This window comes from Scyliorhinus canicula, chromosome 13 (assembly GCF_902713615.1).
Source record: "Scyliorhinus canicula chromosome 13, sScyCan1.1, whole genome shotgun sequence".
Lineage (NCBI taxonomy): Eukaryota > Metazoa > Chordata > Chondrichthyes > Carcharhiniformes > Scyliorhinidae > Scyliorhinus > Scyliorhinus canicula.
This window is the reverse complement of record NC_052158.1, coordinates 29,704,577-29,729,355: the sequence shown is the minus strand read 5'-3', so window position 1 is coordinate 29,729,355 and position 24,779 is coordinate 29,704,577. Positions and strand designations below refer to the sequence as shown.

At 48.5% G+C, this 24,779-nt stretch overlaps 1 protein-coding gene across 1 annotated transcript in view; it reads right to left on the bottom strand.

Moving 5' to 3' along the window:
* Window positions 1–9,992: 9,992 nt before the first annotated feature.
* The window catches only part of LOC119976357 (butyrophilin subfamily 2 member A1-like), a 47,386-nt gene continuing 32,599 nt past the window's right edge, over window positions 9,993–24,779 (bottom strand). The window contains exons 6-13 of the mRNA XM_038816841.1: window positions 24,601–24,627; window positions 24,341–24,367; window positions 20,885–20,911; window positions 20,703–20,729; window positions 18,405–18,431; window positions 15,676–15,702; window positions 12,391–12,417; window positions 9,993–10,768 (exon numbers count right to left, since the gene is read on the bottom strand). Of these exons, the coding sequence (XP_038672769.1) occupies window positions 10,242–10,768; window positions 12,391–12,417; window positions 15,676–15,702; window positions 18,405–18,431; window positions 20,703–20,729; window positions 20,885–20,911; window positions 24,341–24,367; window positions 24,601–24,627 (716 nt within the window). The 3' untranslated portion in view covers window positions 9,993–10,241. The remainder of the gene's footprint in view (window positions 10,769–12,390; window positions 12,418–15,675; window positions 15,703–18,404; window positions 18,432–20,702; window positions 20,730–20,884; window positions 20,912–24,340; window positions 24,368–24,600; window positions 24,628–24,779) is intronic.

The following is a 24,779-nucleotide window of genomic DNA, read 5'->3' as shown; positions in this document are numbered from 1 at the left end:
AGCAGCAGTGCTAACCACTGTGCCACCGTGCCGCCCTTGGGGAAGTTCTTCAAGACAAACTCTTGACCCTTCACCGGAACTACAACCTGCATGCTCCACCGTAGAATACCATCCTCCACACTCAGTTCAAACATTCTGGAGGAGAAGGTTCGCAGTTCCCCAGTAGCTGTCGATACTGGGCACCAAACAATACCAGATGCCGCACCTTGGCGAGTACGGGGTCCATCTGAGTCTACCGACGGATACGTGATGCATGCGGTGACCAGCAAGGAGTCCATGAATTTCAAAACGACGATGACTTTGTCTGCCAGAGCTTGGGCCACGGCCTCGGTCAGCCGTGGCAACTGGCTCAGTGCATCAACGTGCACAACGTGGGTTCCTGGCCAATGCTCGGAGTGCTCAGCGGGGCTCAGCGCTCGATCCGTGCTGCGCAATTAGGCGGGATCGGCACGTCCTCTCGAAAAAGACCAAGCAAGGGCTCATGGTCCGACACAATGTAGAAATGACGGCCGTTGACGTACTGGTGGAACGTTTGTACCCCGAATACCAGTGGCAGACACACCTTCTTGAACTGCGTGTACTGACACTCGGCCGTGGTTAGCATTCGGGATGGAAAAGCGATCAGCCGCTCCCGACCTTCTGGCATCTGATGGACCAGAACGGCCCCAATCCCATAAGGGACGCGTCACATGTGACGATCAATGGCTTGCATGAATTGTAGTGTTGCCAGCACTTCCGAGGACAGCAACCGTCTCCTGATATTCCGAAAAGCCGTTTCCTGGGCTTCTCCCCTTCAGGAGCACACACACAGACTTGGGACAAACTTCCCATAATAATTGACCAACCACAGAAACGAGCAGAATTCCGTCACATACGTAGGGGCGGGGAGCAACCTCATGGCACACACCTTCTCCGCCATCAGGTGCAAGCCATCACGTTCCACCCGATGACCCAAGGGAACCACCTCTCTTGCGTGAAACACGCACTTTTACCGGCGCAGGTGGACGCCAAACCCCGAGGAGCGTTCTAGGTTCTTCAAGTGCTTCTGGTCGATATCCCCCGTGACCAGCACATTGTCCAAATACGGCACCACGTGAGACAATCCCCATAGCACACTCTCCAAGCGGTAATGATAATCAATTTGTAATTCCCACAGAGGTACACCATCCCATACGGTTTTAGGACAGGAACCACTAATGCTGCCCAGTTGGCAAAACGCATAAGCCAAATAATGCGCAAACTGTCTAACCTGTCAAGCTCGGCTTCCACGTTCTCCAGCAGGTAACCGGACGCACCTGGAAGAGGTGCAGCTCAACCGCTGGCTCAATTTGTATTTTAGCCACGGCTCCTTTTGTGGTTCCCAAGCTGGGTTTGAAAACTTCCAACTGAGCACCTCGCACAGCCCACCCGACCCCAACTGTACCACGCGCTGCTAGTCCAAGCACAAAGGGCGCGCCCAATTGTGCCCCTGCAGGCTGGGCGATCCCCATGAATAACAATAAGGGAGAAGGTGAGCCGACTGGTGGCCAGAAACAACAGCGGTCAACATGTTCCCATGATATGCAGATGTTCCCCAGTGTTGTGGCCAAACGAGCTGCTGTGTCCGTCAAGGTTAAGGTTTATGCAGTCAAAGGTGCCCTGAGCCACGACGGAACCCAAGGCCCCAGTGCCAAACTCTATGCTCAAGGTGTGCTCATTCACCTGCACCAGGACCCAAATGGGGGCAACACGGGCACCACCAGACAACGCAACTACATCATAGCCTCGTCTTCCTGCTCAGCCAAGCGGAAATTCTGGACCCCAGACAGATGTCAAGCGCTGCCAGGGCGAATATACTGTTGGGACGCCCGGTGCCTGCGGTCGAAGTCATGCATGGAGGCGAATCACCCTCGCCCGATGGTTCCCCTCATGAAGGTAGGGCTTGTGATCAAAAGCCTGTCGGACCCGGGTGTGTGGGGGGGGGGGGGGGGGGGGGCACAGGAGAACGGGCCCACAGGAGAACCGTGCTCAGGGAGTTGGCCACCATGCCCTCTATCTCCTGAACCCCATGCTCTGCACTCTCACGGGATAAGGATATCTGCAGCCTGCTGGAGGTTCAGGGATGGCTCAGCCGAAGGATTTTTCTGTGTTTCTGCGTTGTTCATGGCACAGAGAGGGTGATTGCGCAACATCTCCGACAGTGTCGCCCTATATTCACAGAACCTGGCAATTTTCCGAAGCCGGGACGTAAACTAGTTGACCGACACAAGGAGTCCACACCAGTTTGAATTAAATAATCAACTGTTTATTTACAAGGCTTGAGGTACACTACTCCTAGTTGTACCCAATTGGGTCTGAGACGGCCAGTCCCAGACAGGCCGACTTTATATACAATGGCAATTAAGCTTCCTCCATCTCCTCAGTGGGGAATTTCATATTCTGCAAAAGGACACAACCTTCCGGACCCGGTAAGTCCCTTGCGGATGCAGGTTATGACAATAGAGTCACAGCTGCACATCCAGTATCAGCCACAAGATGGCGCTGGACATCCAGTATCAGGCACAAGGTGGCGCTGGATTGGAGGTCCTGGAGAAATGTGTGTAGCGCCATTTGTATAGGGGGCAGCATGCAGCAGGCAGGATATGCGGCTGCCATTTTTATAGGGGGCAATGTGCGGCAGAGAGGATGTGCGGCTGCCATCTTTATGAAGGGCAACATACAACACAAGAATGTATGGACAGGAGTGTGGGACTTATCAATGAATCTTGTGTCACTGGGTGGGGTGTGTGGAGAGAACCTGGTTGAAATCAACATAAGTATAAGAAATAAGTTTTACCACCTGCTTTTAAACCATGGATTTCATATCACAATGTGGATCATATTATTTTAGTAACGAGTCTGACAACACCACCAGGTTAAAGTCCAACAGGTTTGTTTCAAATCATTAGCTTTCGGAGCACTGCTCCTTCCAGGAGGAACTGTTGGACTTTAACCTGGTGCTGTAAGACTTCTTACTGTGCTTACCCCAGTCCATCGCTGGCATCTTCACATCATATTATTTTAGTTCAACAGCACCGACAAAGCTGGAGGAGAAGTTGGGAAGGCAGGCGGAAGTGGGAAAAATGGGAAGGAAGAGAAAGGAGATGGAAAGAGAGTAAGAGAAAAGAGGGAAGTGGAGAGAAAGGAGGGAAAGAGAGACAGAAACAGGGAGGGAGAGAAAGGAGAGGGTAAGCAAGACAGAAAGAGAAAGGAGAGGGGTGCATGGTGGCACAGTGGTTAGCACTGCTGCCTCACTACTAGGGACCCTGGTTCAATTACTGCCTTGGATAACAGGAGTTTGCACTTTCTCCCTGTGTCCGCGTGGGCCTCCTACACGAGGAATTCTATGGTTCTATGGAAAGAGTACAGTAAGAAGTCTTACAACACCAGTTTAAAGTCCAACATGTTTGTTTCAAACACGAGCTTTCGGAGCACTGCTCCTTCCTCACCTGAGGAAGTGAAGCAATTGTGCTAACCACCATGCTACCGTGCTGCCCTCAAGAGTCAGAAGTGTGGCTCAGAAATAACAGGTCTGACATATCCGTCAAGGTATGAACGCAATCGTTTGCAATATGGTTGGATCTAGAGGACATGTATTTTGTGAATGAACATTCTGCAGGAATTAGACGAGAGAAGATGATAATTATCAGTATCAATCTGATAGGTCTAAAGAAGTGGTGCTGGGTGGAGCGAGGGGGTGGAGAAGAAGCAAGAAGACTGATTAGAGAAGACCCACACAGGAGGGGCAGGTTGGCAAGAGAGCATGTTGGGGTATTTGGGATTGTTGCTTCTTGGGTATTGCTTTTTTTTTTAAATGTTGAACAGGTAGGGTGGGGGAGGTTTGTGAATCAAGCTGGTGATGGTGACTTGCAGTGGGGAGCATTGAAGAATTGAGAGCCCCACAGGGAGAGCAGGGCAACTATTAGGGATGGTGGGGAATCACGAAGGTAGCTCAACATGAAGGCATCCATCTCAGAGTCGTGGATTAAAATGGTCAGGAGCAAAGCCATTAGGCTCCTCAAAGGGGAAGCACCTCCAAAGGATCGATGCCGAGAGGTTGTATTCCCTTGTGGGAGCATCGAGAAACAGAGGACATAATCACAGGGTCAGGGGACCGCCCATTTTAGACAGAGATGAGGAGGAATGTGCGGAGTCTGCATGTTCTCCCCGTGTCTGCGTGGGTTTCTTCCGGGTGCTCCGGGTCCCAGGTTCGATTCCCGGCTTGATTCACTGTGCGGAGTTTGCACATTCTCCCCATGTGTGCGTGGGTTTCCTCCGGGTGCTCCGGTTTCCTCCCACAGTCCAAAGATGTGCAGGTTAGGTGGATTGGTCATGTTAAATTGCCCTTAGTATCCAAAATTGCCCTTAGTGTTGGGTGGGGTTACTGGGTTATGGGGATAGGGTGGAGGTGTGGGCTTGGGTAGGGTGCTCTTTCAAAGAGCCGGTGCAGACTCGATGGGCCGAATGGCCTCCTTCTGCACTGTAAATTCTATGATCTATTTTTTTAAAATAAATGTTTTTATTGTTTTTTTTGTATTCTATGATCTATGATCTAGCGCCAGGGACCCGGGTTCAATCGTGCATTTGGGTGACTGCGTGTGTGGAGTTTTTATGTTCTCCCTGTGCCTGCGTGGGTTTCCTCTGGGTGCTCCGATTTCCTCCCACAGTCCAAAAGATGTGCAGGTTAGGTGGATTGGCCATGTCAAATTACCCCACAGTATTCAAAGGTGTGCTGGTTAGGTGGGGTTTGGGGACAGGGCGTGGTAGTGTGCCTCGGTCGGGTGCTCTTTCAGAGGGCTGGTGCAGATTGGATGGGCCAAAGGGCCTCCTTCTTCCTTGTAGGAATTCTTTGGTTCTCTGACACCTTAGCGATCTTCAAGCATCTCATCTTCTTCCACCCCTTTACCAATCCTTTTCAGTCCTCATTGATCGAATGTAGCCAGCAATCGATCCACTTGTGGGAGTGATAAGAACCAGGAGACAAAGTTTAAGAGTAAGAGGTCTACCATCTAAGATCGAGATGAGAGGGTTTTTTCTCTCTCAAAAGATCGTTCGTCTGTGGAATTCCTCCGACAGCAATGGAGGCTGGGTCATTGAAAATATTCAGACTGGAGTTGGACAGATTTTTGATAGGCAAGGTTGGGGGGGGGGGGTGTGCAGGTCATTGTGGGTGAGGGGGCGAGGGGTGGGGTTTGGGTGCAATGGTAAAGTGGAGTTGAAACCACAACGAGATCAGCTATAATCACACTGACTGGCAGAGCAGGTTTGAGGGCCTGAATGGCCAACTCCTAAGTCCTACTGTTCCCAAGGCCGTGGTATTTGGCCCTGATACCCGATTGAGAGAGCCAGCCCATCTTGCTTGATGAGGTGGTAATTAAAGTTTGTTCAGGTTTTGTTTTGTGTGGTGGTGGGATTACTATTAGCTACTATTTTTCTGCAGATGGTGGTGAATCCTTTCTGTCTGCTACTATGAGCTTCACTTTTCAAAATTGAAAAGAGAAACAGAACTGGAACCTGATGTCCTCAATGATATATCACATGTGCGGGAGGCAGGAGATGGTGCCAATACTCATTTGGAGAGCCGATGCAGAAGTGATAGGCCAAAAGGCCTCCTTCTACACTGTAACAATTGTACGATGCTGTGCGAAACTTGGTAAGAGTGACTTCCAACTCATATACGTCTGACAACTGTGCTGGGGCTGACAAAATGGTTTGAGCCACATTGCAGTTGTGCACTGATCTTACCTTGTGGTTGTCAATAAGCACTCGTGAAAATATATGGTGATGAATGTAGAGTTTGCCATATATTATCGTTCATATTTGTAGCAACAAGAAATCTGGTTTAAAATACATATTGCAGTGTGTCTACAAAAGCTGTAGTTAGAGTGTTCAAAAGGTGAAGTAATCATTCATTCCAACCACTTACTTGGTTACAGATAAAGGGTGAATGGAATAGGGTTTATATTTTGGATGGTTCCCCTGGATATAGATAATTTGAGGGATTGTATTTAGTCCTAGCTAAGCAGATCACAGGACATCTTAGTGGGATACAGATGATAGTAATTAATGGGAGGTGCCTGGTCTGTCTGTAATTTGCGGTTTTGCAAAATGATGCTAGGTTGAACAGAAGGGTCTGACAAGACCGAAGTGTGCAGTATCTGCACTCGAAAGGAGCTCTCTCTCTAAATATCTCTGCACAGAGACCACAAGTAAACCTGTTGTGTTAACTTTACTTATGAGTGGAATTGAGCTGTATAGGTGTTGCTTGATTAGAATATTTATAGTGAAGGGCTGGGATTCTCCGACCCTATGCCGGGTGGGAGAATCCCTGTGAGGAGGCGCGAATCCCACCCCGACGCCGGCTGCCCTATTCTCCGGCGCCGTTTCTCGGGAGCCGGCAGGATTCCTGCCACGCCGGTCGGGGGCCGTTGACATCGCCCCCCCCCGGCAATGATCTGGGCCTTGATGGGCCGAGTGGCCGTAAAGTTTTAGCCAGTCCCGCCGGCATGAATTACTCAGCTCACGCACGGCGGGACCTGGCAGGTAAGTGTGGCCTGGGCCGCGATCGGGGCCTACCGATCTTCGGGCGGGCTGGTTCCATGGGGGGCTTTCTTTCCTCCGCCCCTAAAGGGCTCTGCCATATTGACCGGGGCCACGTGGAGGAGGGAACCGCTGGCCGGTCTGCGCATGTGCGGAAAGACACCGGCCGGTCGCGCATGCGCGAGATCACACTGGCCATTCCGCGCAGGCTCGAACTCGGCGCCAACTGCAGCAGCACCAACCACTCCGGCATCAACCTAGCCCCTGAAAAATTGGAGAATTCCTCACTTTCGGGGGCTGTTGACGCCGGAGTGGTTGGTGCCGGTTTTTCTGCCGGCCTGGGGAGATAGCCTCATTTTCAGAGAATCCTGCTCAAGGTGTAAGGCATAAGGTAAGTGTTTTCCTTTTATTTAAGAACTGTTAAACTCAATTGTAAAGCTATTTCTTTACTGTTAATGTGGTTAATTCTGTGTTTAAATTAAAGTTTGTTTTAACACATAAGATACCTATTGGTCAGAGTCATTTAAAATATAATTTAGAATATCCAATTCTTTTTTTCCAATTAAGGGGCCATCACACCTACCCTGCACATCTTTTTCGGTTATGGAGGCTGAGACCCACGCAGACAATGAGGAGAATGTGCAAACTCCACACGGAATCGAACCCCGGGTCCTCGGCGGCCGTGATGCAGCAGTGCTAACCATTGTGTCACTGTGCCACCCTATTGGTCAGAGTCATCAATCCTGGGGTGAAGGATTCATTCCTCACAGTTTTACAATTTTAAAATTGTGTGGGGTTCTCATTTGGTATCCGAACCAATGTTGACATTTGGCACGGTATCTTAACAAAATGTCTTTAAAAATATTCATGTTTATTCTTCCATTTTATCAAGTTAGTTCTTTACACATCTTTTTTGTTTTAATTTAAAATACCCAATTCTTTATTTTTCACAATTAAGGGGTAATTTAGCGTGGCCAATCCACCTACATCTTTGGGTTGTGGGGGCGAAACCCATGCAGACACGGAGAGAATGTGCAAACTCCACACGGACAGTGACCCAGAGCCGGGATCGAACCTGGGTCCTCAGTGCCGTGAGGCAGCAGTGCTAACCAATGCGCCGCTGTGCTGCAACAGTTCTTTACACATCTTTAAAAAACAAACAAACATTTGCCATTTTACTTATCGAAAGTATAACATAAATGTAGAAATTGTTATCAGTGGCAAACTTACCAGTATTTTCTGTTAAGGTCATAAGAAGGTTTTTCCAAGAACACTTGAAGTGAGTTATTCGTATTGGACTGTATCTGGCCCCTCAGCTCAGACCTGAGAAGTTACAAGGATACTACCTTCCCGCAGATCTTCAAAAATCTCAGTTTTTTAAAAGTGCATTTTCCAACAAATCACAGCAAGTGTGGATGAAATAACATGCAGTTTTGTCATAATAATTTGGAAAACAAAGGGTTCATTGAGAGCACAGACTAGAGTTACTCCCTTTTATTTTTCTCTGGAAATTGAACTCCAAAAATTGAGAGTTTCCCACAACCCAGAGCCTCAGCCCAGTATACTGCAGACCTGTTTGGACTCTCACAACCATGTTCTGGTGGGTTACATGTCCGCATGTCATTTGGTACACAGGGAGGGGCGAGGGTCAACATGAGACTGGGGAGTAGCACCACACGGTATGATTTAAAGAGTCACATGGTAAGTGACCCTGAGAGAACATTCTGAACAGCCTACCACTGTAATCTGAAATCTGTAGAAAAACGCTACCATTACAAGGCTCATATTTAAACATACATGGCTCAAAATTGTTCGTGGAGGAATTAAAAAGAACAAGTAATACATTTGGAACAATCATTGCTCCAGGTTGATAGGCAGCATTGGCATAACATCGGTCACCTTGGCCATATACCAGTCTTGAGATTCTGGGCCACAACATCTATCGAAAAGGATCTGGCAGCAAGCTACTCAAGAAAGCCATTCTTCCTGGCTGTCAGCCCAGTCTTCTGTGGTTACACCTCGCCGGGATGCCCATGAAGACGGAGCTAACAGAACAGTGGAGAAAATCAAATCACTGTGTCTTTAAGGCAGATATAGATAGGTTTTTGATCAAAGGGGATCAGGGGTTATGGGAAGAAGGCAGGAGAATGGGGATGAGAAAAATATGAAATGAAAATTGCTTATTTTCACGAGTAGGCTTCAATGAAGTTACTGTGAAAAGCCCCTAGTCACCACATTCCGGCGCCTGTCCGGGAAGGCTGGTACGGGAATCGAACCATGCTGCTGGCCTGCTTGGTCTGCTTTAAAAGCCAGCGATTTAGCCCAGTGAGCTAAACCAGCCATGATTGACTGGCGGAGCAGACTCGGTGGGCCGAGCGGCCTAATTCTGCTCCGATGTCTTATGGTTTTATGGATTAGAACAGCACGTCAGGGATCATTCCAAAAGCGAGATCCGTATCACCTTGACAACCATATGATCTGCGATTCTTCAGGGATGTAACTAGTAGAGCTGATGGGGGAGTGGCCAGTTGATGTGGTTTGTTTGGACTTTCGGAAGGCTTTCGACAAATGCCACATAAAAGAGATTAGCGAGTAAAATCAAGGCGCATGGGATTAGGTGTAATCTCTTGAAAGTTGGATAGGCTGAGAAGGAACCGGATAGAAATGTATGAGATTATGAGGAACTTGGACAGGGTTGATAGAAAGCAGTTGTTCCCCTTAGTTGAAGGGTCAATAACAAGGGGGCATAGTTTTATGGTGGCAGGCAGGAGTTTGGACGGGAATTTGAAGAAATAATTTTCACCCAGAGGGTGGTGGGAATCTGGAATGCACCACCTGGGATAGTCGATAATAATAATAATCTTTATTGTCACAAGTAGGCTTACATTTGAGGCAGGAAACCTCACAATCTTTAAAAAATACTTGGATGGGTACTTAAAATGTCATAAAATTCAAAGCTTTGGACCAAGTGCTGAGAAGTAGGATTAGTGTAGATTAGAGTAATCCTTTTTTTGCTGGCGCAGGCTTGATCGGCTAAAGGGATTCTTCTGCACTGTACAATTCTATGAATTTGTTTATCTGTTCAATTGTTTACTCAAAAATATATACCTCACTTGGGGTAATTGACCAGTTGGCTCAGATGATGGAGCATGGTTCTAATAATGCCGCGGTCATGGGCTGAATCCGTATTCTATCCAGCATGCCAGGTGCATCCAGGGGCAGCATGGTAGCATTGTGAATAGCACAATGGCTTCACAGCTCCAGGGTCCCAGGTTCGATTCCGGCTTGGGTCACTGTCTGTGCTTAGTCTGCACATCCTCCCCGTGTGTGCGTGGGTTTCCTCCGGGTGCTCCGGTTTCCTCCCACAGTCCAAAGATGTGCAGGTTAGGTGGATTGGCCATGATAAATTGCCCTTAGTGTTGGGTGGGGTTACTGGGTTATTGGGATAGGGGGAGGTGTTGAACTTGGGTAGGGTGCTCTTTCCAAGAGCAGGTGCAGACTCGATGGGCCGAATGGCCTCCTTCTGCACTGTAAATTCTATGATCTATGATGCCTGTTCTGACATCGAAGGCTTCGGGGTTGCGCATTTGTGATTTGTAACATTTCACTTTGTGAATTAATCAATCCAAAAATTGACTTCTGGTCCCCTCCATCGCTAACTGGCTGCAAGGAGTTTCTAACAATCAATTCTCCAATGTAACGGGGGTAATTTTCAATGGCTCCTGAGACCTCCATGGACAGAAGAATGGGAAAATGGTCTCTGTAAATGCAGTATGAAACGTATAGAGCTGGTCTTTCTTGTCTGCGTTGTGGAATGAAACAACCCCTTCGTCGTAATTGAGACAAATTCCCACCTTCCAGGGTTTCTCGCTGACGAAAATCTCAGTCTTTGCCGCGTTTTTCACCTCATACTTCTCCCAGTAACGCCCAATGACAAAATATCCGTGCTCCTCGTCGAGGGTGATCCGGCCCTTCCGTTGCACCGTCTCCTTGGCCACACCCAGGTCCCAATTGTTGCTCTCTCCCACCTCCACTTCCCAGTAATGTTTCCCCGTTTTGAAGCCTTCGGTGGCCAAGACAAACGGGTATCGTTCAAACCTCGTTGGGTTTTCGGTGACGTTCCGCCAACCCCCGCCGTCTTTCACTGTCGTCTGGTCCTGCGACACATCAAGGTTTCCGTTTGCCGTAGCAGGGTCCAGGCTAACTGAAACTGCGGAAAGAACATCATTGGGATCATTATCGAACGGAATGCATCGTTCTGACACACTGGGCAGCGAACACTGTCAACATCAGCCCGTGTCAAAGGAGACCAACAACCTGGCAATGGAATTCTCATTGCTCACCAGTAGCAGGAGTACAACTAGGCCACCCAGGCTCGCTCCAGCCTGAACGACCATTTCTAGCTAGTGGGATGGCACAGTGGTTCCGCTGCCTCACACATCGTCAGGGACCCGGGTTCAATTCCGGCCTCAGGCAACTTTCAGTGTGGAGTTTACACTTTCTCCCAGTGTCTGTGTGAGTTTCCTCAAGGTTTTCTGGTTTCCTCCCACAATCTAAAGTTGTGCAGGTGGATTAGCCATGATCAATGCACAGGGTTATGGGGATTGGGCGGGGAGTGGGCCCAGGTGGAGAGCTCTTTTGGAGGGTCGTTGTCCCTTTGATGGGCTGAATGGCCTCATTCAGTACTGAATGCATTCTATGAACATGATCAGGGTTGATCAGTGTCAGCTTTCTGCCATATCCCTTGAGACACCAAACATCCATCTATCCCAACCTTAAATTTAGACAACGATGGAGCATCCAAATTCCACAGCTGGGGAAAACAACTGGGGAGGGATTCTCCGAGCCTTGGGCCGAAATTGCGCTTGGCGCGGGTCGGAGAATGGGGTGTCAGACCCGCAATCTATTTTTAAAAAAATATAAATTTAGAGTACCCAATTCATTTTTTCCAATTAAGTGGCAATTAAGCGTGGCCAATCCACTTATCCTGCACATCTTTGGGTTGTGGGGGTGAAACCCACGCAAACATGGGGAGAATGTGCACACTCCACACGGACAGTGACCCAGGGCGAGGATCAAACTGGGACCTCGGCTCCGTGAGGCAACAGTGCTAATCACTGAACCACCATGCTGCCCTGAGATCAATAGGTTTTTAGTCAGTGGGGGGAATTAAGGATTCTGGAGAGAATCCAGGAAAGTGGACTTAGTGAACATTAGATCAGTCATGATCTTATTAAATGGTGGAGTAGGCTGGAAGGGCTGAATGGCCTGACCCCCGTTCCTATTTTTATGGTCTCCTCTTCCACCCCATCCCTCGTTCTGCAGGCGTGGTTTGGTTAAGGTTTCTGACCCGACTGAAACTAGCAAATGCTTTGGCTTCTGCGAGATTTGCAAACCAGGGCAAAAGACTGGTTGGTTAAATCGAGGGCAGTTCTGAGAGTTAATACGACTCAACAATCACCCCCATGCCCCAGTCACCAGCTCAATAATCTGCAGAAGTACCTCGTTCAGTCCACATCTTCCCTGCTGAAGTACTGACCGGCTGAAATAAATTGAAGTTAAAAGCAATGGAACCATGCAAACAGGCACAGGGTTGAGATTCCCACATCACAAAACTCACAAATTTCACAAAGCAGTTCCAGCCCATTATTCAAGCATCAATCGCAACATACGTGGCCTGCCCCAAATATTTCAATGCGTTTCTAAATGCAGGCGGTTGAAGCAGAAGCAGACTCCCTTTTGCGATTACCCCATCGTTCTGCGGGAGGGGTTTTTACACCAATGCTTTGGTGTGTGCTTAGCATTTAGCCATTTGCCGATAATTTCTCTTACCTGCGCATCTAAGCATCTTGTCCCACTCTGGAAAGAAGAAGATTGTGTGTCAGTAATGACTATCAGCTCGCTTCGTATACCAAATAGCTCTGCAAACAAGATGGAAGACATGAAAGGGCGGCAGAAGCCTAGGGATTACATCCCAATTTGACCGTGGCTGCAATTTTCAGAATGGCGAGTTTAGTTGGGCAGCACGGTAGCACAGTGGTTAGCACTGTTGCTTCACAGCTCCAGGGTCCCAGGTTCAATTCCCAGCTAGGGGAGTCTGCACGTTCTCCCAGTGTCTGCGTGGGTTTCCTCCGGGTGCTCCGGTTTCCTCCCACAGTCCAAAGATGTGCAGGTTAGGTGGACTTGCTCTGCTAAATTGCCCTTAGTGTCCAACAAGGCTAGGTGGGGTTACTGGGATAGGGTGGAGGTGTGGACTTGGGCAGGGTGCTCTTTCCAAGGGCCGGTGCAGACTCGATGGGCCAAATGGCCTCCTTCTGCACTGTAAATTCTATGATATGATTCTATGAGGAAAGGCGGGAGGAGGCCCAAGTGGAGCATAAACACCAGGATGGACTTGTCAGAGCGGCACGATGACACAATGGTTAGCACTGCTGCCTCACACAGCCTCAGGACCTGGGTTCGATTTCAGCCTTGAAGTGACTCTCTGTGTGGAGTTTGTACTTTCTTCCCGTGTCTACGTGGGTTTTCTCCAGATGCTCCGGTTTCCTCCCACAGTCCAAAGATGTGCAGGTTAGGTGGATTGGCCATGTTGAATTGCCCCTTAGCTGTCCAAAGAAGTGCAGTGGTAACCACTGCCACTCCAGATGGAAACCAGCAAAATGTGGCAACATGGCATATGGGTAACGGTCAACAAAATGTCTCATGCGGCACAGTGGCACAGTGGTTAGTACTGTTGATTCACAGCGCCAGGGTTCGATTCCCGGCTTGGGTCACTGTCTGTGCGGAGTCTGCATGGTCTCCCCGTGTCTGCGTGGGTTTCCTCCCACAGTCCAAAGATGTGCAGGTTAGTTAAATTGGCCATTTTAAATTGCCCTTAGTGTCCAAAATGGTTAGGTGGGGTTACGGAGATAGGGTGGAGCTGTGGGCTTGGGTAGGGTGCTCTTTCCAAGGGCCGGTACAGACGCTATGAGCCGAATGGCCTCCTTCAGCACTGTAAATTCTATGTAAATCTATGTTGCCCCTGGCCTGCAGGTTGCCCACTACTGGTGTAGTGTGATAGCGTTGCATTACTATTTAACTCCAAGTAATACCAAATAAAAATGCTACAATTTAATAAAGGCATAATAAGATTTAAAAATAGAGATTTAATTATGTCAGTGTGTTCCAATTAAATCATTGCCTTCTCCCCAATCCCCTTTTGAAAAATGAAATCAAATGAAATGAAAATCGCTTATTGTCACAAGTTGGTTTCAAATGAAGTTACTGTGAAAAGCCCCTAGTCGCCACATTCCGGCGCCTGTTTGGGGAGGCTGGTACGAGAATTGAACCGTGCTGCTGGCCTACCTTGGTCTGCTTTAAAAACCAGCTATTTAGCCCAGTGTGCTAAACCAGCCCCTGAAGGCTATGAGTAGATTAACTTGTTCTTGCCATTTTTAAGCATTTACAAATCAGTAGTTTTCCCACAGCTGCAGGCAAGCCTAAAACAGTAATGAGCTACAAATAACATTTTAAAGGTTCTAAAATTAAAGCAGGTGGTTAGCACTGCTGCCTCATGGCGCCAAGGACCCAGGTTCAATCCCGACCCGAGTCACTGACCGTGTGGAGTTTGCACATAGATGTGCAGGGTAGGTGGATTGGCTACGCTAAATTGCCCCCTAATTAGAAAGAAATAATTGGGTACTCTAAATTTATTAAAAAATAACGTGGTTGCTAGAAATCTGGTGAAGTCATAAAATGATGGGAAAACTCAACAGGTCTGGCAACACCTGTGGGGACAGAAACAGAGGCCGTGATTCAAGTAAATGGGAACAAAGTCCCATAGCAAGTGCGTTTAGCCACATGTTTCCCAGCGCTCACAGCACCAAGAAACACATGGCTATACAACGCCACTCGGGTTAAATAAGGGGCATGGAAAGTGCAGCCGAGGCCGCATGTAGCCCCATTTTCTACATTGAGGCTCACTGGAACTCCTCAGTATAGTCAGAGATCAGGGCAGCATGGTGGTGCAGTGGTTAGCTCTGCTGCCTCACAGCGCTGAGGACTTGGTTTCGATCCCGGCCCTGGGTCACTGTCCGTGTGGAGTTTGTACACTCCGTATTTGCGTGCTTTCACCTCCAAAACCCAAAGATGTGTAGGTTAGGTGAATTGACCCTTAATTGGAAAAAGAATAACTGGGTACTGTAACTTCCTTTTTAAAAAGTACAGCGAGAGATCGCTACCCCCGACACGACCACAGAACCCCCCCTGCTCCAAAGCACTATGGGAGGGTTCCCCACCACTCCCCCTCAACACCCACGCAGAGCACCTGAACACCCAGTCCAATCACTAGCGTACAGACAATGCCAGTTTGGCACCTTGGCAGTGCCCCTCCCATCTGGCAGTGCCACTTAGGCACCACCAGGACAACAGGTAGCACTGCCAGGGTGCTCAGGAGGCACCAACAGTTCCAGGTACCACCCTCCCAAAAGGGCATGCACCTAGGGTCCTCTGATCCCCTTTTAGGCCCCCCCCCCGTACCATTCCATCTGGTTTATAGAGACCAGTACTGAGCAGCACTTGCCCGAGGCCTCCCAGGAGAAAGGGATGAATCCCAAAGCCTCCGGTAATCTGCACATTAAAGCGAGACTAGCTGTCTCGCGCTAATATGCAGATTTGCTAAAAAAGCGATCTCGCGCTAATATGCAGATTTGCTAAAAAGTGATCCCACCCACAATGGGCAGGATTTACATCACAACGTCTCGCGAGATTGCGTTAGATCTCGCGAGGCATTGCCAGCTGGGTAAATCTCGGCTTTTATCGGCAACGCTGCGGAGAGCAGCATTTCGAGCGCCGCGTGGCCGCTGGATCCCGCCCATAATTAACGTTTCGAGTCCGTAGGACTCTTCCTCAGAAGACGAGTCACATCAGACTTGAAACAGTAACTCTGTTTCTCTCTGCAGATGCTGCCAGGCCCGCAGACTTTATCCAGCATTTTCTGCTTTTTAATTTAGTGTTCTAACTGCAATCCCGTAACATTAGACACATAAATATCACAAGACCGTGTGATGCAGAAATAAAAACTATCCTCAAGGAAACAAAAGACATGAAGACGCAAGTGCTACCGACAGAGCATCTTACCTATAAGGTGGAGAAGTTTTTCAGATTCTGCAAGAAAGAATACATTTGAGATATAATTTCATGGTTTAAAATTACTAATTGAAAACTTTGCATCTTTCACAACCTGTATTTTACAGTCAATTAATTATTTCTGAAGGATTTCACTGTTGAGATGCAGGCTGAATTCTCCAGTCCTCCAGCTGTGTGTTTCTCGGCAGCACACCGCTGCTTGTCAATGGGAGTTCCCATCGAAGCCACCCCACGCCGCCTGGAAACCCACGGGCTGTTGGCAGGAACAGTGAACCATATCGTCGGAGAATTCCAGCCCACATGCAGGCTCCTCCAGCCCCCAACATTGCGGGGAGTTGGACTGGCACGGAGATATCGCCAGATGCTGAGTCCTAATTGGCCATCTTCGAGCTTGCCACCTGGAAAAGATGTCGCTGTTGCCAGCCCCGTGGAAAACTTGGCAGACCCACCAGAAGGAGCTCAGAGGGCAGAAAAGGAGCCACAAAATCAGTGCATTCTTATATTGCAATAATGGGTGGCTGATGATGAAGCAGTTCACAGAATGGAGGGACAAAAGTCAGGGGTCTTTCAATGGGCCATGGCAACATCGGCTCCACTAGGCCCCACCCCACCATCCCCAACCCCCTTCCAGGCTGCTGGCCTCCAAACACTGAGCTAAACCATGGCCTCCGCTGGCAAAATGCCAGTGGGTGCTCTGAATTCCCCCAGAGTGGGCCTTGATCAGTGGTCAGCAATCCTCATCTGGTCCCAACCCCTGGGAAACGTTCCCAGCGTCAAGAATGCATTGGGAAGCCATCTTGATATGCCTCCTCACTATTCCTGCAGCAAGCCCCCCGACCCATCCCCATCATTGCCTGCCACCTCAGGGCCAGGAAAGCCCCATCACTAATCATTGTGCAACCAAAATTGCACACAAGATCTCACCTACAGCAACAAGATAAACAAATAGATAATCTATTTTCTGGTGTGGTTTCAGAAGGCAGATACTCGACCAGGGCACCAGGATGATGCCTCTGCCCTTCGTTGACTAGTGTCATGGGATCTTTTAGGGCAGCACGTGGCACAGCGGTTAGCACTGCAGCCTCACGGTGCCGAGGTCCCAGGTTTGATCCCAGCCCGGGTCACTGTCCGTGTGGAGTTGGCACGTTCTCCCCGTGTTAGCGTGGGTTTCACAACCCAAAACATGTTCCTGAGACAACAAAGGAATGGTAAGGTGACGGAGCCTTGGATGACAAGAGAAGTGGAGCTTCTGGTCAAGAGGAAGAAGGAAGTTTGCTTAAGGTTGAGGAAGCAAGGAACTTGTATGGCTCTAGAGGGTAACAAGGTAGCCAGGAAGGAACTCAAAAATGGACTCAGGCGAGCTAGAAGGGGGCATGAAAAACCATTGGAGGGAAGGATTAGGGAAACCCTAAGGTGTTCTACACTTATGTGAGAAATGAGAGGATGATCAGAGTGAGAGGAGGGCTGCTCAGGGATTGTTGAGGGAACTTGTGCCTAGAGTCTGAGGAGGTAGGGGAGGCCCTGAATGAATATTTTGCTTCAGTATTCACTAGAGAGAGGAGCTTGTTGCTTGTGCCAACCAGGTTAATAGACTCGAACAAGTTGATATTATGAAGGAGGATGTGCTGGAAATTTTAACAAGCATCAGGATAGATAAGTCGCCTGAGCCAGATGGGATATATCCAAGGTAACTACGGGAAGCGAGAGAGGAGATTGCTGCGCCATTGGCGATGAGCTTTGCATCCTCACTCTCCACTGGATTAGTACCGGATGATTGGAGGGAGGTAAATGTTGTTCCCCTGTCCAAGAAAGGGAATAGGGAAATCCCTGGGTATTACAGACCAGTCACTCTTACGTCTTTGGTGAGCGAAATACTGGAAAGGATTCTGAGAGATAGGATTTATGATTATTTAGAAAAACATAGCTTGATTAAAGACTGTCAGCATGGCTTTGTGAGGGGCAGGGATTTAGGGCTTTTCTCACTGGAGCGAAGAAAGAAGAGAGGTGACTTGATAGAGGTGTACAAGGTGATGAGAGGCATGGATAGAGTGGATAGCCAGAGACTTTTCCCCAGGGTGGAAATGGCTATCACAAGTGGACATAATTTTAAGGTGATTGGAGGAAGGTATGGGGGAGATGTCAGAGGTAGGTTCTTTACACAGAGAGTGGTGGGTGTGTGGAATGCACTGCTGGCAGAGGTGGTGGAGTCAGAGCCATGGGGACATTTAAGCAACTCTTGGACAGGTACACGGACAGCAGTAATTTGAAGATATGTAGGTTAGGTTGAACTTAGAATAGGATAAATTGGTCGGTACAACATCGTGGGCTGTACTGTGTTGTACTGTTCTATGAGCAGGTTAGGTGGATTGGCCACGCTAAATTGCCCCTTAATTGGAAAAAGAAATGAATTGGGTACTCTAAATTTATTTTTATTTTTTAAAAAGCGACATGGGATCTTTTACCCGAGAGAGGAGAGGAGGAAATGGGACTCCTTAGTTTAATGCCTCATCTAGAAGGCTATCCTCCACCTCTGACAATGCAGCAATCCCTCAGTACTGCACTGGTATCACCGAAGGTTATTTCTGTGGAGTGTGGGGTTGGGGGCGAGTCCATGAACCTGACTCAGGAGATGAGTGTTGTGTTGCTAATTAGCTCTGCTGACATCCGGAACTCTGTGAAACTCACTCACAATATTCAATCTAGTTATAATGTTTTCATACCCAGTTTAGCTGCCAGCTTTTCATTTTCTGAAAGAAAACGGACACAAATTAATGATATTCCGATCCCAAGCCAGTTGATGCAGTCTGAAAGTAGGTACACAATAGTTTTCATGACAATAGGTTCATTCACAGAATACGGCATTATATCCACCTACTTCCTACTTACCAACCATGTATCCCAGCAGTCCCTCTTTATATGTGCTCTAAGTACTTAATTAAACAATGCCTTTTGCCTGTGTATCTTAGCCGTATAATTAAAAAGGTACCATTAATGATGAATACCAATGAGTTCAGTTTCAGAGTTTGGGTAATTTCACCAAGTCCAGGGATAGCTATTTTAAAAAATAATTCAAGGGCAACACCGGTGGCACAGTGGCTAGCACTGCTGTCTCACGGTGCTGAGGACCCAGGTTCAATCCCGGCCCCGGGTTACTGTCCATGTGGAGTTTGCACATTCTCCACGTGTCTGCGGTGTCTCACCCCCACAACCCAAAGGTGTGCAGTGTAGGTGGATTGGCCACACTAAATTACCCCTTAATTGGACTAACAATCCCCAATTGTCCCTCGGACGGAGTGGCTCGCTCGGCCATTTCAGCGGATAGTTAAGAGTCAAGCACCTTGCTGTGGATTGAAAGTCAGATGCAGGGCAGACCAAGGAAAGACGACAGATTACATTCCCTGAAGGACATGAGTGAACCAGATGTGCTTTTAATGGCAATTCACAATGGTTCCATGGTCATCATTGGACTTTTAATTTCAGATTCTTATTGAATACAAATTCCACCATCTGCTGTGTGAGATTTGAAACCCGATTCCCAGAGCATTAGCCTGGGTCTCAAGGTTACTAGTCCAGTGGCAATATCGCTGTGTCACCGTCTCTGATCATCACCAGCTTTCCGCCACCACTCATTACCGAGGCCATGGGCTAAGCACAGCCCGAGAGATGCTTGTTCCTCTCCCATTGAAACAGGCCTTCTTCACTCGTCTGCCAATGTTGTATATGACCCTGCCCACCCCATGTATTTCTAATCAGGGTCACTGCACACCCACGAAGAACAAAATACCATCCAGTAATGATCTTCTCCAAAGCCAAAGGCAATCAAGTTAGGAAAAACGGTCACAGGTTCCTCCGCGACCGAGGTTGCGAATGGCAAGACTGGTGACCGTATCATTAGGTTTAACGAATACTCTGAACAGCAACAATGATACAAAGAAATATTCACATTATGTAACATCAAAGTGTTTTTTGCCAGGCCCAAATGCTTGGGAGTGAACAATGCGAGGAAGGAGATGAAGAGGGGGCAGAGGAGGAGAGGTAGCGAGGGCAAAAAAATTAATTAAGATCTTCAAATAGGCAGCACGGTGGCACAGCGGTTAACACTGCTACCTCACAGTGCCAGGGAACCGGGTTCAATTTCGACCTTGAGCGACTGTCGATGTGGAGTTTGCACATTTTCCCCCGTGTCAGCGTGGGTTTCCTACGGGTGCTCTGGTTTCATTCCACAGTCCAAAGATGTGCGGGTTAGTTGGATTGGCCATCGCAAAACTGCCCTTTCGTGTCCAGAGATGTGCTGGTTAGACGGGGTTACGGGGATAGTGTGGGGAGCAGGGTGTTCTTTCAGAGGGTTGGTGCAGATTCAATGGGCCGAATGGCCTCCTTCTGCACTGTAGGGATTCTATGGATTCTATGTATAGAGGTGAAATTTTAAGGCAGCACGGTTGTGCAGTGGTTAGCATTGCTGCCTCACGATGCCGAGGTCCCAGGTTCGATCCCGGCTCTGGGTCACTGTCCGTGCGGAGTTTGCACATTCTCCCCGTGTCTGCGTGGGTTTTTCCACCACAACCCAAAAGATGTGCAGCATAGGTGGATTGGCCAGTCTAAATGGCAAAAAATGAATTGGGTACTCTAAATTTAAACAAAAAAAGAGGTGAAATATTAAATTAACCTGCCCAGCAAGTGGATAAAAGGCGGAATGTACATCCTGCACAAGTTTAATTCTTGATGGCAATGGTGAGTGATTTAGGTGAGATACCAGGCGAGAAGATTGACAAATTAGCAATGCTCATACTAAATGGCAGAGCAGGCCCGAAGGGCTGAATGGCTGACCCCTGCTCCTGTTTGCCATGATTCCAAAAGCAGTGTCTGTACCTTGCACTCGGCCCCTGACCCATTGGGATTGCTGGGCAGCCAGTCAAGATAAGTTAGGCCCACAAAGTGACACAAATTTAATTTACCTTCCGCTGCACCTTCCCTGCAAGAGAATAACACAATAACTGTGACACGATGCAGTACCTTACCTATCTCATTTAACAGCCTCTCCTTTTCTGTAAGGGAGAAGAAAAAAAAAAGCAGATGACGATAATGATTAGGCAGCTTGTTCGCAAACTTTCAAAATTCCGTTGTTCGTTTCCAAACATTTTTTGCAGGCAACAGAGAATTAATGTTCATGAGATAATGCCAAAAATTCGACATGACCCACCTTGTTCTGCCAGTGCTTGCTCCTTATCTGTGTGAAGGAGAAAGCACAAATGTTAACAGCACTGGTCATGTTGGCAACCTTCAGAACCTTATCAGCATGACAGAATACAGTTATTGGGTATATATTACTTTTTAAAATTATATACGCTTTGTTGAGCAGTCATGTTGTGATATGGAAACATTTTCTGGTAACAGTCAGCACCAACTGAGAGTTTTCATGGGCGGCACGGTGGCATAGTAGTTAGCACTGATGCCTTACAGAGCCAGGGACCCGGGTTCGATTCCAGCCATGTCTGTGTGGAGTTTGCACTTTCGCCCGTGTCAGCGTGGGTTTCCTCCGGGTGCTCCGGTTTCCTCCCACAGTTCAGGGATGTGCAGGTTAGGTTACGGGGTTATGGAGATAGGGCGGGGTGGACATGGGTAGAGTGCTCTCCGAAGGGTTGGTGCAGACTCAATGGGCCGAATGACCTCCTTCTGTACTGTCCGGATTCTATTCTATTCAGACCTAATATTAAGGAATCACTGACTGATACAGATGGAGGTTTCAGAGAAAGAGAGTGAGGGGTGCGTTATTGGGGGGTGGCGTGGGTTCTCCAATGTGTATATGTGGAGGGTCTCATGTTTTATCTACAGGGTCTCTCTGTGCAGCTTCTGGGTCCTTTGCATCATGGCAGTAATAAATGATGACATTTTAAATATAATTGTAGCACTACTGCTCCTTCCTTGCAGCCACGTCTGCACAGGTTACATTCGCTCATTAAACCCCATCGAAAATCATTCTACATTCACAAATCAGCACCAGGATAGTGAAGTAGGGAAAATGGGCCCGATCAGTGTTTCTCCCCAAATGACGATGTGGTACTAAACCGTTCCACTCAGAAAAGCCCATGGTTCAATTCCTGCCCTGTGCTGTACCAGACTTCAGACAGTATGCCACCAACAATCTGCAATGTTAACATAAAATTAAAAATATGTATCATTTGTATGTTGTACTGAAAATATATTCGCTAGACGGGAGATTAATAAGTTGTTTACTACATGTTCAGGGAGTAGACAAAGGTCACGTGTGTCTGAAGTGTCCTTTGCTTATGCAAGATTTTAACATATTATCCACCGTTAGAATGCCAATATAGGGCAGCACAATATAGTGGCGCAGTGGGAGCACTGCAGTCTCACAGCGCCGACGTCCCAGGTTCGATCCCGGCTCTGGGTCACTGTCCGTGTGGAGTTTGCGCATTCTCCCCGTTTTTGCGTGGGTTTCGCCCCCACAACCCAAAGATGTGCAAGGTAGGTGGATTGAACACACTAAATTGCCCCTTAATTGGAAAAAATGAATTGGGTACTCTATAAATTAAAAAAAAGAACCCCAATATTTACCGTCAGATCCCCATTGCCCACCATCAGATCCCCATTGTCCACCGTCTGCTCCCCATTGTCCACCGTCTGCTCCCCATTGTCCACCGTCAGATCCCCATTGTCCACCGTCTGCTCCCCATTGTCCACCGTCTGCTCCCCATTGTCCACCGTCAGATCCCCATTGCCCACTGTGAGATCCCCAGCCCACCGTCAGATCCCCATTGCCCACCGTCAGATCCCCATTGCCCACTGTCAGATCCACATTGTCCACCGTCAGATCCTCTTTGCCCACCGTCAGATCCCCATTGCCCACCGTCAGATCCCCATTGCCCACCGTCAGATCCACATTGTCCACCGTCAGATCCTCTTTGCCCACCGTCAGATCCCCATTGCCCACCGTCAGATCCCCATTGCCCACTGTCAGATCCCCATTGCCCACCGTTAGATCCACATTGTCCACCGTCAGATCCCCATTGTCCAACGTCAGATCCCCATTGTCCAACGTCAGATCCCCATTGTCCACTGTCAGATCCCCATTGTCCACCGTCAGATCCCCATTGCCCACCGTCAGATCCCCATTGCCCACTGTGAGATCCCCTTTGTCCACCGTCAGATCCCCATTGCCCACCGTCAGATCCCCATTGCCCACCGTCAGATCCCCATTGCCCACCGTCAGATCCCCATTGCCCACTGTCAGATCCCCAGCCCACTGTCAGATCCCCATTGCCCACCGTCAGATCCCCATTGCCCACCGTCAGATCCCCATTGTCCACCGTCAGATCCCCATTGCCCACCGTCAGATCCCCATTGTCCACCGTCAGATCCCCATTGCCCACCGTCAGATCCCCATTGCCCACCGTCAGATCCCCATTGCCCACCGTCAGATCCCCATTGTCCACCGTCAGATCCCCATTGTCCACCGTCAGATCCCCATTGCCCACCGTCAGATCCCCATTGTCCACCGTCTACTCCCCATTGCCCACTGTCAGATCCCCATTGTCCACTGTCAGATCCCCATTGTCCACCGTCAGATCCCCATTGCCCACCGTCAGATCCCCATTGTCCACCGTCAGATCCCCATTGCCCACTGTCAGATCCCCATTGTCCACTGTCAGATCCCCATTGCCCACTGTCAGATCCCCATTGTCCACCGTCAGATCTCCATTGCCCACTGTCAGATCCCCATTGCCCACCGTCAGATCCCCATTGCCCACCGTCAGATCCCCATTGTCCACCGTCAGATCCCCATTGCCCACCGTCAGATCCCCATTGTCCACCGTCAGATCCCCATTGTCCACCGTCAGATCCCCATTGCCCACTGTCAGATCCCCATTGTCCACTGTCAGATCCCCATTGCCCACCGTCAGATCCCCAATCTCCACCGTCAGATCCCCATTGCCCACCGTCAGATCCCCTTTGCCCACCGTCAGATCCCCAGCCCACCGTCAGATCCCCAATCTCCACCGTCAGATCCCCATTGCCCACCGTCAGATCTCCAATCTCCACCGTCAGATCCAGCTCTGACGTACTTTTGTGCCAAATGTTTTATAAAACCAATTTCTCATGATTTTCTCCCTCTCTGCGAGGGAGCATTAATTGATTACAGACTTAAAATGGAGCAAAGCTCTTCTTCATTTGGAATCAGTGCGAACTCTTAAACCCCAGTCATTTTTAAAACTGATTTTGTGGGATGTGAGCGTCGCTGGTGAGGCCAGCATTTGTTGTCCACCCCTAATTCCCCGCGAGAAGCTGGTGGTGAGCCGCCTTCTTCAACCACCTCACTTCTTTTGGTTCCTTAAATCACTGGGCAAGGGCTGTAAAGAGTTCTAACCACAGCTCAAGTTTCAAAGGCATCAAAGCTGTTTTCAGTTATTTTGTGCCAAATAACTAATTTGACAAATGGGCAAAGTGAAAAGCATGTTCTTGCTTCCTGTTTAAATGTCTATAAGGGAAAGCAGCAATAACAATCAGTACATATGTCAGCGACATTGCAAGGGACCCTCATAAGAATTACATCCCGTTCTCTCGGATTTTGACTGGGAATACAATGCAACAATACATTTCGGTACAATTACTGTGTATGCTTTTAGTGGTCACTTACTGAGCTTTGCAGTCAGTTCTTCGAACTCTGAAAAAAAAAGGTTGAGAATTTATTTCATTAACATTCACGTTCAGTGAAATCCTCTGAAAGATGAAGGCAGCTTTTAAGTTTAACAAACCATCGAGAGTTGTTATCGCTGTATTCAAAGGGCACATTTTACAGGTTGGCTTTCAGCACTGACTGACTATGAGAAATTGTGTTCAAGTTCACACACTCTTATTTTAAATGTGGATATTTCAATTGCTAAATATCAAACTTACGATGGATTGTCGGCCGCAAACACAGGCCTGAAAGAGAAGACACATATAGTTAGTTAGCCAGTAATCACATAGGCTGCCTCCTTTTGTCCTGTAAAACTCCATGAAAATGAAAGTCGCCATAGGCCCCGAGGACCATCGGCTGATTGGTGGGGATTAAACCCAAGGGTCACCGCACCTCA